An 18,061-nucleotide genomic window follows, 5' to 3' on the forward strand; every position below is an offset into this window, starting at 1 on the left:
GAATGGTGAGCAGCTACATGAAAATTGGCATGCGTCAGCTAATCAGTTCATGCTTTGTGCGTTTGACCTCGACTAATCTTTAAATCCCATGGGGCACAACAGTTGCGATGTCTGTCCCAAGGAGCCATTAATTCTAAAAAAGATGAGGCTTTCTCAGAGGCCCTCATTACCCCCCGCCGAAGGGCGCCATTACCCCCAAAGGGGGCATGCCCCACCATTTGCCGACCCCTGACCTAGCAAGATCGATGGGATTGGCTGCATAGTGCATACATTTGTCCTGTTGTGCTTAACTGGTGAGATGTGCGGCATCTACAAGGCAGTTGAAGAGATGAAGGGCAAAGATACTATGCTTTCACTTTAGTTTAAACTCTACTTAAATGCAACTCAACTGTTGTTTAAGCGTTTCTTATAGTCATTGGCAGGTGTTTATTTTCGGCTACTTCAACTGACCCAATGTGTGCCCAAGAAGCCGAGTGTCGTGGCGTAGAATCCAACTTTCAAGAGTACCACGAAGAGTTCAAAGGATATTCACAAGCTAAACACACGCACACACCGCACACTACGCATGTAATATTGGCAACTAAAAACAGTGTAAACCAATTGACAGGCCATGGTTGAACAACTTTTCTTTCGGCAATGCGTCACAATTTGTAAAAGGAAGAATATAAAAACGCTGTAAAAATGCGTTATCCATGCGCCACCTTGTCTTGTTTGATGGTCCTATGGCGCATGGCACGGACCATGCCGTTCAGATCAACAAACAGATCATGAATCACCACACTTAGTAATGACATTCAGCGCGAGTGGCACGTTGGGTTAGCGCTACAAAGACATAATGCGCGCGGATGATAGCAGCAGTGCATGAGTGCGTTCGGCGTCAGGCGGTTCACTGGAGCCTGTAGCTAGACTTCCACACTTCCGCCAGCACCACGGTGGAGTGGAAGCGGTGGAAGATGGCCAGTGGCAGGGTGGCGCGCAGGATCACCGCCCACGGCAGCGGCCCGTAGAAATGCAGCTGGGGACGGACCACAGGTCACAGTCAGTTAGCGACACACACAACAGGCCAGTCAACTGGCGATAAACACCACTAGCTACTGTCGTTAGTGGCAGTCCGTTGGCAACAACCAGTTGGTGACATTGACAATTCACAGCCACTTGGTGGCACGGACCATTGGCTACAGTCAGTTGGCGATACAGACCAGCAATCGGTCACTTAGTGCCATGGCACAAACCAGTGGCAAGTGGCCGAACGGAACAGCGGCCCTAGTCAACTGAGACACATTCATAAAACTCCTCAGAAGCTCACGTAACATTTCGTTGTGACTTGTGCCGTTACCTGGACAGGGTTGGCGTCCACTTTGTCGATTTCCATGGTGTAGACAACCCAGAGTGCCAGATTGCAGAGCAGAAGAAACGTGACCAGCTGTCGGCCAGGTTTGGTCCGGTCGTGCTCGGGCAGGTACACAGAACGCTTCATGACGTCCGAGATGAAGACCAGCTGTGCCAGCACCTGTGAACGAGATGTCCTCCAGTCAGTCGGCGCCCTGGCAGCGGGTCCAGTCGACAGGCTGGGACAGCGATCCGCGAGACGTGACGCAACTGAGTCACGGTCATTGTCGGATCGTCACGGACAGCGTCATGAATGGTGTCGCACCGTCACGCAAAGCGTCACGGCAGGTGTCTGGTCGACGATCGTGACGTTGAGCGTCATGGGCGGTTTGGGTCGTTAAGGCCGGATGTAAGCAAAACAATTGTCTCTTTAAAGAAACAAGATAAAAACATAGCGTCAACACTAAGGATTTCAGTTGGTTAGGCTTGAAAGGCTGTTTAGGGGCCCAAATGTCCGTAAGCAAAACTGGCTGCAACTCACCGCAGAACCACTTTTTGCCATCCATGGTTGGTTGCCTCCAGTACCCTAACCTCACCTGGATGACAACCAGCAGCGAGGTGATGAGCAGCAGGACGCTGGAGACGTTCTTCTGCGGCGACAGGGCGGCGGCGATCAGGCAGAACGTCGAGTACAGGAACAGGCCGAAGCCGGAGATACGCAGCAGAATCGTATCCAGGTCGTCCGGCTTGTCGTAGGCAAACTTTAGCTGACGACATCTGAGACGAACACGTTGACAGAAGTTCAGCGTCTTTGGCCGTGAACTCTTATGGCATTATTGTTTTGGGAAACAAAACGATGACACTTATGTGTGCTTTGCGTCATCCAAGGAAGAAAATGCGAGGGAAATGTACATTTTAGTGATATAAAATGGGAACTTCGTCCGCAGGACTTGCATACGTCAGCGTCTGCACCTCGTGACCTCCCCGGACCGTATACCCTGTGCAGGGTTAAACAAACATGCGCTCTGTGTTCAGCTCTGCCCGCGTCTTGGCATGAATCTGCTGTCAGCGGCCACTGACGCCCGTGCCCACCACCCACGACGTCTGATCCAGGGGTGCCTCAGGAGAGCTGCGCCATACGTCCAAATAAACACGTGTCAGCTCATCTGTGACGCGACCGTCACGCATGTCACCTCCAGCTGGGGGAGCAGCGTATTGCCTACGTGAATCTGATCGGGCCCAGATCACCGTCTGATTCAGATGATTTCTGAGTGAGACTGTGATCAGCTTGCGTCTCCAACAGACCAGTGTTACATTGGGTGACGCTACTAGGCACCGTTATAATTTCGAGAAACCAAGACTGATACCAAGATCGTCGCAGCTCAAGATCTCCCGAGTCCCGGGAAACCTACTTGATGAATCCGGCCAGGCAGGTGAACACCATCAGCACGAGGATGGTTGCGTGGCTGGTGTCGGCCAGGAGGATCGCTAGCCGCCGGTGGTCGTCGCGTCCCACCAGCACGAAGAACAGCACCAGACTGATGACGATGGCCGCGACCACCAGCAGGCCGGCGAACAGACCCTTCGAGACGCCCACACAGTCCACCTGGGCAGAGGATCGCGGGACGATTCAACAAGGAAACACACAGGTGCCGCTCTTCAGTAGGTATATCATGTCCTTATCGGATGTTTTCGTCCCCATCTACGCCTTCGCTTACGTTCTTATCGAAACGCCCTTATGAGAAGAAATTTATGAAGGTATTTACAGGCTGTTGTGGACTTAAGTTGAGCTCCAGTCTCCCGCAATGATTCACAACGTATGCATGAAGAGCTGAGTGGCGCCTCTAATGAGCTCTCGTCTGAGGGCTGTTTCGCGGCTCACCTTTCCAGCCGTCGGTCGCCGTTCGCCGGCGCTGGACCGGTCGTCGCTGTCCGTGGACACGTAGCGCGGACAGCGGCCGACATGTCTCCACATGACGAACAGCACCGTGGCGCCGATCAGCGAGTACTCGATGATGAGCGGGAACAGGTAGGGCGAGGCGTCGCTGACGATCGAGCCCATGATGTTCACCCTGCCGCACGTCTGGTTCCCTCGGCGGCCGGCCACGCTCGCCACTCCTGTGAAACGGAACCCGTAGGTTCTGACTAATGAACGGTTAGTTGGTTAGTAGTTAGTACCGACCGGTCATTTTGGAGATTCAGATGATGTTAAGGACTTTGAATCTATCATGAAAAACATCAGATGAAGCATTGTCCGAAGCTTGACCATCACGATTTTGATGAAATTACACACAAATTTGCATGCATTCTGAAATCGCCATTTTTAATTGTATGTTCTCAGCACACTTACCGAATGATGAAAAATCCTCAATCGCCTCGTGGTCTTCGCGTTCGCCGGAGTGATCCTCGTCCCCGTGGCGCTCGCCCTCCTCGGCGTACTCCACAAACACGCGCAGACTTTCACGGACCAGAGTGCGCACCCACACGCACACGTTCGTTGCCACCACGTGCATCAGACCGAACCGGGCCACCAGCTTCAGCTTGTGGATGTTCAGCTGAAACGAATAAGTGGGACGATGCCAGTAGATTTCTCTGGCGAGCTTGACTTCACTTTGAAGTATGAAGACGTTTTGATTTGTGATATCATTTAAGCAGGAGTGCCACACAAGTTTGCTGCAGTTACGTTGCTGTTACGCACCGAATCCGCTGAAGGCATAATGTCCATTTTCAATTCCTAGAAACTGGTCTACCACTCACCTTTGGGTTGGCGAAGATGAAGTACATCTGCATGAAAGTAAATGTGGCCTGGAGGCATGGATTCACAGCCAGGAGGATCTTCCGACAGTCCGAGTCATTCGGCAGCTCGAAATAGGATCCCAGCTCTAGGCCGTTGTACACCATAGCTCCAAGGCCAAACGCTATCAGACAGGCGATGGTTAGTAAGCAACGTCACATTATACAGAAAATATACATATCTGTACCATGGCAGTCATGCAAATTGCCAAGAGATCGTATCCAGAAGCGGCGGAACACCTATAATTAAGGGGGAAGCACTGCCGACTTTTGGTCCCATTCTTTCCATGCAACGCCCATAGGGCTAATGTTAAAATGCCAAAATCAAAGGGGGGCACGGTGCCCCGGTGCCCTCCCCGTTCCGCCGCCTATGATCGTATCAACGGAACATGCCTATTCACAGGTTCGTTGATGAACTGCTGTGCATTGTCGGTACCTACATTGCTTGCCACGTGGATGTGGGTGTATGTAGGCATATGTGCGAATATTGAGCTCCCAGCACTGCCCCAATGCCTCACCGATGGCCCCCACGCGCAGGAAGAAGCCTCCGTGGCTGTGGTCGTTGTCGCTGGTTCGGGCCTTTCGCAGACGCGCAACGCTGGCTCCGCGCGTCTCCGCATGAGAGCCGTTGATGTTGTTCAGGCTCACTTCCACCGGAGAGCCCCGGCTTCGCCACTGGGGACAACATGTAGGCGATTGGTGATGGACATAACCTTGTATTTTTGCATGCTTTCGCACTCGTATTGTAAGCCTTCATTCCAACTTTCTCGGCATGTGCAGCATTTCAGTCCAGCTACGATAACATAACTAGTTGAAGTCGATTGCCCGAGGTCTGGCTTTAGGTCAACACTCACCTTGTTCCAGAAGAGTGTGTTGCAGTCCCTGCTGCCCGCGGCTCCGGTCCGTCCCGAGGGTTCTCTCAGCAGGTAGACAAACACATAGCTGAGGAACAGGATGCTGCCGCCGTACATGTACGCGAAGAAACCCTGCGCGACCGGCAACACTGGTGTCAATGTCATGGACATTAGACGGACAGCAACCGGCAACCGCACAGGTGGTTCAGCGATGTTATGCGAAGGTCGCCGCGGTCTAATGTTTGAAACAGAGGGAAAGCCTCAAACGTTTCTCGTATTGGTCATGAATACCTGTCCACAACATGTCCATGGCAAGTTGAATTCAATGTCGGCTTTCTGCGTTATCCGACAAATGTGGTAGGCAATTTTCCCATTCGCGCATACACATTCACATCCCGACCCTATGTAAAGCATTATACATTTCAGTCCCCTTTCAAAACAACACATTGACATCGTCCTAATCGAATAGGTAGCTGACGCCAATCCTTCACGCGACGACTCTTAGGTCAAACCTGAGCGTAGCCAAGTTAGCGGTTGATTGGCTTACGGCTCAGATTCCTACTCAAAGCTGTTTACACTCCGGATCTGTGGGTTCCACAGGCCGCCGTTTGCGGCTGGCCGTTTCTCGATCCATCTGTCTGGACCAGCCTTTCACCGCTCCGTCGGGCCGCACCACAACTCGCCGAGTCAGCGTGGACCGTCGCCGGTCCGTCCAGGCGGTCAGTGACAGCAGTCGTGGCTTTTCAGCGCCTGTGCCTCTCCCCGGGCACGCACTGCCCTCGCCATCCCACCTTGGGGTTTCTTTCACAATTGTCATTCATGAGCTAGAGCTAGTTACGGGACAAGTACGGTTAGCTGCTCTCTCCGACATATGGCGTAGGAGTCAAGCATATGATACAGCATAAACGGGATTTCAGAGGCGGTCTTTGAGGCATCGTCTTTGCCGCAAGGTCTTTTGTTTTAGAGCGACGAACGTTTCAGCGACACCCACCCACTGCTGAAAGAGTCTTAACGCTTGGCTGGTATATTGCCGTCGACGAAAGCTCTCGTGGCTGCAGAAGTAAACGGTGCCACAAATGACTGGTGCCAACGATCGGGATAAGCAAACTACCGGCGTTATGAAAATGCCGGTCACCTAGCTCACCTCGTAATAGTGAAGCGGGACGTTGGTGGTGACGATCTCGGAGATAAGGAAGGCGATGCACACGACCACCAACAGTTTGGCGTACACTAGAGACAGCACGCGGAACGACGCCGTCCTGAGGGAAAACAGTTCGAGGAAAACATTAAGCACCATTGGTCTGAACAGCTTAACAGTTTTACTTCGTGCACGTTTGTGTGCGTGCTGGTAGAGCTCGATAAAACAATGGAGCCCAGCACTGCACTGCCCACAGTCAAGTCAATCAGTCTAAAAGGGGATCGTCGTACTGAGCGTTGTACTCCGCGTAACTTGGACATCACCGGTCTTGTCGAACAGTCAGGCCGTCCATCCCATTCTGAGGCAGGTTTTGGCCGATATCTGAGATAAATAGGCGATGGTACTATAATATGAGATGTCCACTATGAGAAGTTCTAGGTAAACAATTTTCTGAAAAAATGAGGCCGGATTCAGACCAATATTTTTTTTTATTAAAACTTCTGTGACATAACGTTTGCCGGATTATAAACGCCGAAACACCACTCGAAAAAAAAAAAACAATGCACAAAAATACATCAATAAGCAGAGATAAGTCCATAAATGAAACGTGAAAGGTACCTACCTATTAGCAAAGTGGCTATTAGTCCATCGCGTTGCGCAAATAAACGATTCGCGAGCACACACATTGCAAGCCAGCTTTTCGAATCCCTTGGACGAAGGAAAGGGCCAAGGGGTTCCTTGTTTCATTTATGTCCTACGTCGCACTGTCGTACACGATTGGCATTCCGTTCTGATTCATTCGGAGTAATATTGAGCTGGTCAGCGGTCCAGCGACTATCAATAGGCTCACCGCAGGGTAGGGGATAAAGCCAGGGATGTAGGTAGGTAAAGGCTTTGGCTCGGTAAGCTATTCATTTCCGCTTAGCGTAATTGATGGCGTAATTAAGCACACCGCCAGACAATCTAAAGCCCAAGGATGCGAGCAGCACACTGGTGGATACTGGGGGGGGGGGGGGGAAGGGGGCAGCATTTGGTGCGAATGCCCCCCCCCCCCCCGCGCAGCGCCCGAAATCGGCGAAAATTTGCGATTTTTTTCAGAATAAACCGAAAACTAAGCCACTTTTATTAGGAAAGTTTGAGTTAGACTACACAGCAGTATTTCTTTTTTTTATAAATTTAGCCCGGACCTTTTGAATGGAAGGCTTCACAAGGACAGAGCCCCCGCTAAGCGAAGCTTGCTGCGTTGACCCTGCCCTCTACCCTCCGATCGCGCAATTCCGGTTCCTTGGCTGAATTTAAAGTCCATTCAATTTGGCAGAAGTTTAACGTGCGCACATAGCTGCGCGTGGCCGGTCCCCTCACTGACTTCGCCTGGCTACGGCCTGCCACCAACCGCAACCATACCTGTCAGGAGGCCCATAAACGTCAAGCGCCCGTCTCGCTTCGAACCCGGACTGTTATAACCGGGAACGCGTGCTCTCACGAGGAGTCCAGCGCTCTATCGACTGGGCTACGGGACCGGCGTCCGGCTGGGCAGTGCGTAAGGAATCGAAATCCCATGTGTTTTTGGAATTTGGAGAATTTTGGGGGATGCCCGCTCCCCCTACAGTGTCCAAGACCGCCTTTCTTGATTCGCCAGTGAATCAGTACCTAATTAGTTACTTATACGAAAACATAAAGACGCAACAAAGAGCATATGCATTATGCACCTTACGTAGGTGAAAGATAAAATGCAACAAAAACGCCATCCCTACTCGCCACCATCGTCTTAGATGTAGGTATGTTACATGTTATTTTTTCGATATTTGTCGTTTGCTGTTATTTTCTTTTTCGATATTTAGCTTTCGATATACCTACCTATTGTTTGTAGTTTATAGTTCCTATAGTTTGTACCTATCGTTTGTCTCTCGATATTTTGTAAGTAGGTATTACGATATTTTAAGATTCGATGTTCTCTCTTTCGATATTATGCAATTCGTTATTTTGCGATTTCGAAATTTTACCGTTTCAATATTTTGCTTTCGATGTTTTGACGATAGGTACCTACCTACAGATAATGCATTCTATGATTTTGCTATTCAATATTTTGCGTTTCGATATGGCACCTGAAAATTTTTCCTCTTTCTGTAAATATCTGCGTTAGAAAATCAAGAACGTCATAGTAATAAACATTTAAGGAACTAATTTTTTCGACAATATACCTATAACGGATATGAGCTACTTAGGTACCTACTACAAAAAAAATAGGCACCTGGATTGTTTCAGTTTCCCTGTGATCAAAAGAAAATATTAGAACAGTTTGAAACAGATCAGCCCTAAAGCCAATACTTAAACTTAGCTCATGGGCATCAACAAAATGATAATTAACCGCTGCTGATCGGTGGATGATCATAAAATTCATTTTCACGTGAATCTGTATCGCTGTCCCTATCTTACCATCTGCATTTCCACTGAATTGCTCGGGAAGGAGGAAAATGATGGTTGCAAGTGCATCTTACGGCGCTGACCGGCAACTGCGAACAAATCTCGGCTTCTACATACCTTCTGAATCCCCGACCTTCTACCAGTAGATCTGCGTTGCTGCTGATCTCACCTTCCCCTGGTATCGCCTCTCCAGCCGAGCCGAGCCACGCTGGCCGCCATGCTGAACAGCTTCCGACAGACCGTTTTTATACCGATGAGCAGCTACCGACAGACCAATGTATTGCCGGCGGGCAAAGCGCGACGAAGATCTCTGTAGATGCGTTGGGCAGCTTCCGACAGACCACGTGCGGCTCTTCACAGACGCCGAGTATAAGTGCCGATGGGCATGGTTTCCAGTAGACCGCTGTAGAGCGAAGGCGAGCAAGCAGCTCCTGAGAGAACGCTGTATAAGCGCCGCTGGGCAGTTTCCAGCAGACCACTGTATAACGAAGGCGGGCAGCTTCTGATAGCCCGCCGTCTTCGGTCGGTGACTGAGCGACGCTGGGTCCTCCAACTGAATCACAGTGGACCGAACGGTCCGTCAGCGGCGCCGACGCACGCGCGGCGCCGTCACCGACCGGCGCAGCGCGTCACCTTCCCCGCACCGTCACCGGAAGTAACGTCACCGCGCACCGCACAACAGTCGCCGGTCGCGTGGGTGACACGCCGACCTTCGCCGGGTGCATGTGCGGATGTCCGCCTCAAAGAAGTGGAACAATACCAACGTGGCAGACAGAGGCTATAGAGCAAAGGCTGTGTACTTGATGCGGCTATTATGTTGCATTCATGAAACAATATGATTCAAGATTATGCCAGTTTTTGATTAATCGCGCTCAACATGCGGCCGGTCCACATATGTCCCAAATACGTGAAAGGAGTTGCGACTTACAGCATAATAGATTTGTGAATTGGGAGATAATGTTGCATTATAGAGCGGGAATAATCAACCCAGTTGGTTGGTTTGTGTATACGGGGGCCTGAGATGCGTTGGAGGGCACAAAGTACTTTCAAGTGCGAATTATGTAGCTGGAGGAAGCTTGCATGGAGGCGCCTCGCCGCCTCGCCGTCTGCCCTTCACAAAACACCCGCTGTCGGCGGCGCGTGCTGCTGCTTTCCCCGTCTATTAACAATTTCTCTCGGAAAAGAAAGGTTAGCATGAGCACTAAAATGTTTGTTCACGAACACTGCCGGCCTGTTTGTCCATGGCCTACGCGCGTGCCTCAGGCCTCTGCGGGTCCTACTTAGACGTTTGTGCGCCGCTCACCGGTGTTTGTTCTCCCGACCCTGCACAGTACCTACACGATAGGTAAAACATCGAACCCCGTACGTCTAGGACCCACAGCTCAAGTTAAAAATAACTCTGGCGTTAAAAAGGTTTTTAGCTTTTAGGTTTAAATTTTCAGCTCTTCGCTTTAGTCACTTTGTGAGCATGCTCTTGAAGAGGGTGGTCGGTGGTTAGCGGGAACGGTCACAGCCATGAGAGAGCCAGCAGTGCACGTTCAGTCGCAGGCAATGACCAGGACCGACCGTTCAAGGCTACCTGGACACGATTGTTACCTCTTGACACGATTACTCGTATAACCTCTTCACACGATTACTTGTAACCTCCTTGGGATTCAAAATTATTCCAAATTCCTTCCTGATGATCTGTTTAGCGCAGGCTTTGAATTGGCAACAAAGTTATCTCATAAGCAAATGCACTTTTCGGCACAGTATTGGCTGCTGTGACGGAACTGAGGTTCCCAGAGTGCGTTTGTAAAGGATTGTGCTGTAGTTCGTCAGCCTGTTAAATTTTCGCGTGGAAACATATAAGTTTACCCTCTTCTACATAGTGATTTGCCCTCTCAAGGGCTCAATGTGCACTGCTGTTGATGTAGGTAGGCTGGTACCTATACCGCAAGCTCTAGCTATAGCAGCTACGTAAATAGAGGGCGACCGTTTTAGATGCAATGAATTCCACTGTTCATATCCACGACCCCAGTACCGGACCGAATCCATGTCCAACACGACTGGGGGCGTATGCCAGTCATGCTGGGCTCGAAGAGAAGTTCGTAGTGTCTTGTCAAATTCGTTTAGTTTAATTCGTGTAATGCTTATAAGCTATCGAGTTACACGCGGCTTACTCCTGGGTCTGATACAGATGCTTAATTTGATCGATACTCCGGCTCTCTCTGCCAACAGACACCCATAGACTTACTTTGAATTCTTGACTGGCCATGAGTTCGAAGAAGATGAAGAACTGTCTTCCAAAGATTCCTGGAAAACGAGAAATGTTGATCACATTAGGTATAGTCGGCTGCAAAATAATACCTACACAAGTGAAAGGAAATACAAATAAAATAATTTGCCAACGAAACATAATCTCGACCATTAAATACGCTTCGCGCCATATGTGACCGCTTTAGCCAGCGGGTTTGCATCGGACGCCCGCCATTGCATGCCGAGACCATCTGCGCGACCAATGCCCTATATAGGTACTGCGCGACTGGAGTACCTACAATGCACCGTCTCCGCGCCGAACGGCCGGCCGAAATTGTTTGACGTTGACGGCACCGGTATTTCCTTATCGCGAGCTTTGGATGTCCGGCTGTTAGGATGTGTGAAACATTCCTGTTATGTTAGTGAGAGTCTGAGAGATTGTGCATATTTGCGTTTTCACAAGACCGATTAACATGTCATAATTGTCAGCTAAGATGTTAATAGCCCAATTTTGGTACCTACCTGCAGATCGCAATGAAACGGTTCACTTGAAAAACACTTTTTGGGTCAAACACTAGAGTTTAAAAGTTTCTGAATACCTTCAATGTTCAATTAATTTTAAAAGCCTGTTACCTTAAAACGGACCCTCAAAATTGTCATTAAGAATCCAGTGGCGGAGTGTGACGAAAAAAGTGCACTTAGGGGATTTTGTCAGCATGGTGCATTCAGCCAACCACTTGATATAAATCCCCTATTACTAGCCGGTAGATAAAAGGCGTTTAAATCACTTAGGCTTCCTAGCAAATTATATATGCCTAGCTATCTGATGGAAGAAATTAGAAACACACGTTTTATGTTCAGACCAGCAATCACCATAACGTACCTTTTTATCCGAATCGACTGATGTGTCCATTTCTGGCACAGATATGCGAGCACCGACAGTCACCGTCTCGGACAACCCTCTCTCAGACCACGCGACTGCGCTCACTCGCCGCTGTGCGTCTGCCCGTCCGCGCGGGTGTGCGCGGGTGTTTGCCGCTCTCCCGATCCGGACCGGTTCCGCACACCCGCGCCGCTGCACTATGTTTTAACTCAGGATCAAAACTGGCCAGGGCTCGACTAAGAAACTATATGAGATACAGACGTGTTTTTGGGCTCAAACGAAACGTTGGAGACTAACGATCATTTAAAGTGCAAAATGTGTCGGACCAGATGCTTATGTACTTGTTTATGACGTCACAAGTGTCACGAAACATATACAAATATTGTGTCATATTCTAGCTATGAATGCACGAGCATTTAGGTATCTGTAAATTTGTAATCGTATCTGTAAAAGTAATCGTAAGTCTGAGCAAGGCTCATCGACGAGGCAAGCCAAGGTTGAGGACATGACCTTGTTAATTAGCGTTGATGACCTCAGATGACGTTGAATGCCCTTATATAGGACTTATATATATATGACCTACAATCTTTATATTTATTTCAAAAACATTTTCAAACGTATGTTTTGATAGCAACTTGATGTTAACCCTGTCTCCACTTTAGTAAGTCCAGAGTCCTGTATGTTTTACGTCACATGACGTCAGGGGCGGATCCAGCTAATCCGTTTGGAGAGGGCAAAAGTTTCCGACCCATTCGGTGACCTCGACCCACCGCCGCGCCGGTGATTTTACAACGCTTCATACGTCTGCAATCTGCATGTGTGCAGTTCAGGGAGTTCCATCTGTTATCAGCATACCGACCTAAACAATGAGCAGCGAGCGGTCAGCTCCATCCCTCAAAATGATTGTGACAAAAAGACCTGCTTTTCGTCCAGATAGGCATCGACGCTGTATTATATTTCTCATCACCAAAAGCTTTGGGAGCGGCAAAAGGATAGTCTTGCCCACACTATTCAGCTATGGGGAGGGCAAATACCCACTGTGCCCTTCACTGGATCCGTCATCGCATGACGTGAAATGGTAGAATGTATCCCAAAACTTCTTACCAATTCCTATTGTATGGTGCGTTATGTAGCATGCAACGTGCATGTAAAAGCACTTCATTGTCATACTAATTGACGCTTACTGCAGCAAACTGATGCTTTTTCATAAAGGTGGACAGCACTAATGGTACCATACCACCTACATCGAACGTAGTAATACTGACTGAAGCGGCCGATGGTAACCCTGCCGAACGCAAAAAGGTAATGGACGACCAAAAGCCGATCATCGTGATCAGCGGTCGGTGTCAGGTCTCATACAGTCACCTTTCAGCTCAAAGTCCCATATTAAACTGGGCACAATGAATATTTAATTGCGCTTCATCAGGTACTAAATATGTTTATAAACTATCAAGGAAGCATGTGTAGCGACCATATAGCTCCAGAGCCCATCTATGAATTTACTGCAATAGCCATGGGGTGGAAGGTTCCTGTTATAGACCTATAGGTACTATACTTCATCAATTACACCGGTAACGCTGTTGATATTTAAGAAATGTATATTTCATAGGAATGCTAGCAGTTTTTGAATGAACAACTGTCATTCATCGACATTGTCCGGTCTCCGGTTCCGGAGACCCTTTGTTTTCTTCTCGCGACACATGAAAATGCAGCTGGCACGTGTCGTAGGGGGTCGTGCCGTCAGCTGATTACGCCCCAGGGTACGGCAGGTCGCACAAAGGTCGGCGACCTTCTATGGGACACCAACTCGTCACAACAGACGAGATAATGAACGAGGAGTACTAGCATTTTCCCTTGACGCACGCTAGCGACCGTCCCATGGCTCAGCAGGAGCAGACGTGACTCGTTCAAAAAAGTGTTCACCCCCAACACCGGCGCACTCAGGCGCAGCTGAAATTTTGAGGGCATATAGACAACTCCTTGACCCACAGTGTGGTGGTAGTCCGAGACCGTACACTAGCGTACAATTTTTTGTAGCTCTATTAGAATATTGACATATTAAAAAAAGTGTGCCAATGTAAGGGCTGACGGAAATCAATAAATGTAACACTTATATGCATCATAATTATATAAATTTTGACTCATTACAAAGCCAAAAGCTCGCGCTGTCGTTTGGTACCCAAATTATATAGTTTTGTCGATCCAAAGCTCGAAGATGTTGACGTGAAGCAAGGCGACTGTTTCTGCGTTTGTTCGCCGAAGTTTAGCTTTCCAGAATTGTCTGACTTTGTTGTACATTTTCAACGTTTTCAAAAGTAAAGAGAATACAGGTTTCCGTCGTTAAAGATGCTCTGATCATTTTTGAACACGATAGTGGCCAAATGAAAACGTTTAAAAATAGTCGATATTTCGCGTCCTGGCCAGTTTTTGGCCAGCGTTAAAACACGGTGCGCTGGCCGGCCGCCGTCTGTGGGCCCGCCGCGTGGTGACCCAGCAGTTTACCCCCCTCGGTGTGCCCGCCGAACTTCGCGACGTCACTGGTCGTCGCCGTCCTCGCGAGAAAGCGACACGAGCGACCCGCTGGATGGGGCAAGTCATGGCCTTGCTATACATGGGGACTGGAGCGGCCGGATCTGAGTGTGATTCACGTATGGAGCCAGAGACGCGTATTTAACCGCACCGGGACGGAAGGAGAGCTCGGGTTTTACGTCCCGCTCACTTTTTGCCAACCATATGTATAAAATCATCGGTGCGAAACGCTACTTTTTGGATGCATTGTCACTCCTTTTTGCCGATATTGCTATGGAAAGTCGAGCTCCACATCACTTGAGCTGTCACATCACCAGATCATAAACGAACAGTGGTGTCGAGAAAAAATCTTTAAAATTTTTCATTTAACGTTAAAAACAGTCTATTTCAAACAAATTAAGCATCAGATTTACCGTTTACAAAAGATAAAAGATCATTGCGATTCACCGCAGATCTCATCGAACCGAAGGGGTCCATGAATGATTTCGCATACAGTAGGTGTCAGCGATTATCATGCCACTTTATAAACGGCGTTTCATATACCCAAGTGACGAGAGTTCGGCTTAGCATTATTCAGCACTGCTGGAGCTACATACTGTGGTTAGCACGACATCCATCCCCAGGCTACTGCAGCAGTGACCCAAGGCACCAGGCGCCAGGGCTGCGGAGTCGATGGATTTTCGGCGACTCCGACTCCGGCTTTCAAAAACCAGCTCCGACTCCGACTCCGACTCCGGCCCACATAACACACCCACATGGTAACCATATGGGTTTTAGATGGGCTAGGTGGGCTTACATGGGCATGGGAAATACGTGGGCTGCCCACGTGGTAACCATATGGGTTTTAGGTGGGCTATATGTGGGCTTACGTGATGATGGGAAACACATGGGCTGCCCACATGGTAACCATATGGGTTTTAGATAGGATGGATGGGCTTCATATGGGTTAGAAGGGTTCACCTCAGCATGGGAAATACATGGGCTGCCCACATGGTAACCATATGGTTTTCAGATGGGCTAGGTGGGCTCACTTCGGCATGGGAAACATATGGGCTGGAAATACATGGTAACCATATGGGTTTTAGATGGGCTAGGGTGGGCTCAGTTGGCATGGTAAACACATGGGCTGCCCACGTGGTAACCATATGGTTTTCAGATGGGCTAGGTGGGCTCACTTCGGCATGGGAAACATATGGGCTGGAAATACATGGTAACCATATGGGTTTTAGATGGGCTAGGGTGGGCTCAGTTGGCATGGTTAACACATGGGCTGCCCACGTGGTAACCATATGGTTTTCAGATGGGCTAGGTGGGCTCACTTCGGCATGGGAAACATATGGGCTGGAAATACATGGTAACCATATGGGTGTTAGATGGGTTAGGTGTGCTGAAGCTGAGAGATTCGACATGTGATTTAACATTGATACAAAGTAGAGTTTCAGCATTGCGATTCAATATCGATACTACGTTGCCCCGCTGTTGTGTTGACAAGATTACAGGGCCACGTACCCCCCACTCCCCCTCCTCTCTCGAGTGCAGAGTCCCACGGGCCCGTGAGGTCCTAAGGCGCCAATCAGCCTCTTGGGGTACGCGCTGGCCGCACTCCGACTCCAATGGGCCCACGGCCTCACACAGGGCTCGCAAAAGAGCATCGTGGGCTTCTATAGCAGATACGCTAATCTCTAGTGCGTTTGTGCGCTGTGATTTTTAGAGACTGTACCTACTGGAATTTAGTGACCACTGTCTGTTTTCGAGACTGTATACGGCCGGCGGCGGGCGTCCCGGGACGATCCTCGCCTGAGGCGGTGAGGGGAGACCGGGCGTCCCCTTCTGTCGCGTTGTGTCGCTACCAGTTTCAAGCCCGTCCAAGGGGTGCAGATGGGTGTGTTGAGTGTGTAGTGTCGTCTGTCGTCTCCTCTTCTGACAATGTAAGTTTCTGCCATGTTGTGTACTTAACTATAATCAGAAAATTGATCCGAATTATTGCAACAAGCATTAACGGCTAAATATGTAGGTGATATGCACTAAAATATCTGAACTGAAATAGGATACTCACTGAATTAACCCAAAGCCTCACCATTTCTATCCTTTGGCTAAGACTGGCTCGTCTTTACACATCTGGCCATAATGCCTGATTGTGATTATACGAATGACATTTAATTTCAGCCTTCATGAAGTTCAGCCCAGCAATAATATGCGATACGAGACTCGACGGACGACATCCTCGCTCAAGATGTGTAGCTGGAGGCAAACGGAACGGCGGCCGACAACGTGAGTGACTCAGTGACGTGGCGTGACGTCAGCTTGTGATGATATAATATGATGTGACTGTGACGTGTTGTGTGGATGACTTGAAAAGCTATTGGCTGTGTTATAAATATTAAGAAATATTTTTTTAAGAAATATTTTTTTTTTTAAGAAATATATGTACATTTTTTAAAAGAAATATTTGTGTTCAGATAATTTTTTGTGAATACTGACTTGGATGGTGACACTGAAACACCTATTTCGATCCACCAGGAACGGCAGTGGCGGCGGCACCACCAGCAGCGGCGGTGGCAACAGCAGCTTATATGGCCTTGGCAGCAGCAACGGTGCAGGAACTTTGAACGTGACGCTAACGCTGGCAACGAAAGCGGCACCGTGTAACATGTCTCTCAACTTAACCAAGTGTCTGTCATCTGAATATTGAAGTGAATATACCTACGTTGAAATGAAACTTTCGTAACTATTAACTTATCGATGTACGAGGAGGGATGAAAAACGAGCTGTTTTAAGCTGCAAAAGAACTTACAACCAATAGGTGGTATATGGAGTCATCGCGTGGGAAAGCCGATAATCTGCCAGTTGCGACAAGCTGCGATTGATTGCATATGGCCAGCCCGCCAGCCCATATGCTTACCAAATGGGGCAGCCCACGTGGTTACCACGAGGGCAGCCCATATGGTTACCACACGGGGCAGCCCATATGGTAACCACATGGGGCAGCCCATATAGTTACCACATGGGACAGCCCATATAGTTACCACATGGGGCAGCCCACATGGTTACCACATGGGGCAGCCCATATGGTTACCACATGGGGCAGCCCATATGGTTACCATGCAGAAACACCTTCCAAATATGTGTGGTGCCCATATGGGCAGCCCATGTGGGCACCATGTGAAATAGATGGGCATGCCCATATGGTTACCACATGGTTATGATATGTGTGTGTTATGTGGGGGGCAGAATTGTCGACTCCGACCGACTCCAACTCCCGACTCCGACTCCGCAGACCTAGCAGGGCTGCGGAGTCGACAGATTTTCGGTGACTCCGACTCCGACTCCGGCTCGGGTTTCTAAAATCGACTCCGACTCCGACTCCGACTCCGGTCACAACTGTCGACTCCGACCGACTCCGACTCCGACTCCGACTCCGACTCCGCAGCCCTGCCAGGCGCGGCCTTCAAAGTCGCCTGCAGCAGCGGCCACTGGGGACGGCGGCGACGCGGCAATTCCGGGATACACACAGGAACTGGCGGTGCTCCCTCACGACCGCATCACCCTCCTTTACTGGCAGCGATGGCCGACGATGCCGCGGCTGGCAAGGACACAGGCCGTACCGGGATGAACTGCCGGGATACAGCCAGCACCCGCACCGATCGGTTGCTCAAGCCAAGGCGAGTGGGTTACGGAGGCCGCAGAGGTGAGGGTGCATAAGCACGAGGAACAGTGTCGACGTAGTCACAGGTCGCCTTGACCTTGACATGGCCAGGACCCCCTGCGATACATCCCAACAGCAATCTTTATTCAGAACCTGCCTTGATTAACCAACGATGCATTAAATGTGACGGATAACTCTACAATGCATTATTATCAACTATTGAACGG

At 49.4% G+C, this 18,061-nt stretch overlaps 1 protein-coding gene and 1 long non-coding RNA gene across 5 annotated transcripts; one reads left to right on the forward strand and one right to left on the reverse strand.

The window, feature by feature from the left end:
• Nucleotides 1-549: 549 nt before the first annotated feature.
• LOC122369716 (proton channel OtopLc-like) lies at nucleotides 550-11,796 on the reverse strand. Of its 4 annotated transcripts, none has more exons than XM_043344638.1 (12): nucleotides 11,660-11,796; nucleotides 10,775-10,833; nucleotides 6,121-6,235; nucleotides 4,977-5,108; nucleotides 4,641-4,797; nucleotides 4,087-4,247; nucleotides 3,680-3,884; nucleotides 3,212-3,447; nucleotides 2,742-2,935; nucleotides 1,926-2,106; nucleotides 1,337-1,510; nucleotides 550-1,015 (listed from the first exon to the last, which is right to left on the reverse strand). In XM_043344638.1, exons 1-12 carry the CDS (start codon nucleotides 11,687-11,689, stop codon nucleotides 887-889), a joined length of 1,773 nt encoding a protein of 590 aa, XP_043200573.1. In that variant the 5' UTR covers nucleotides 11,690-11,796; the 3' UTR covers nucleotides 550-886. The 4 variants fall into 4 exon arrangements, with proteins under 4 accessions (XP_043200573.1, XP_043200571.1, XP_043200574.1 ...); XM_043344636.1 differs by having other exon boundaries at nucleotides 3,212-3,474; XM_043344639.1 differs by lacking the exon at nucleotides 6,121-6,235 and having other exon boundaries at nucleotides 3,212-3,474; nucleotides 11,660-11,785.
• Nucleotides 11,797-15,974: 4,178 nt separating this feature from the next.
• On the forward strand, nucleotides 15,975-16,907 carry LOC122369718. The gene is made up of 3 exons (XR_006254459.1): nucleotides 15,975-16,116; nucleotides 16,355-16,459; nucleotides 16,709-16,907. It is a non-coding gene; the product is annotated as an uncharacterized LOC122369718 (long non-coding RNA).
• Nucleotides 16,908-18,061: the final 1,154 nt, after the last annotated feature.

Source organism: Amphibalanus amphitrite, unplaced genomic scaffold, assembly GCF_019059575.1.
Source record: "Amphibalanus amphitrite isolate SeventyFive unplaced genomic scaffold, NRLGWU_Aamphi_draft 001065F_arrow, whole genome shotgun sequence".
Classification (NCBI taxonomy): Eukaryota; Metazoa; Arthropoda; class Thecostraca; order Balanomorpha; family Balanidae; genus Amphibalanus; species Amphibalanus amphitrite.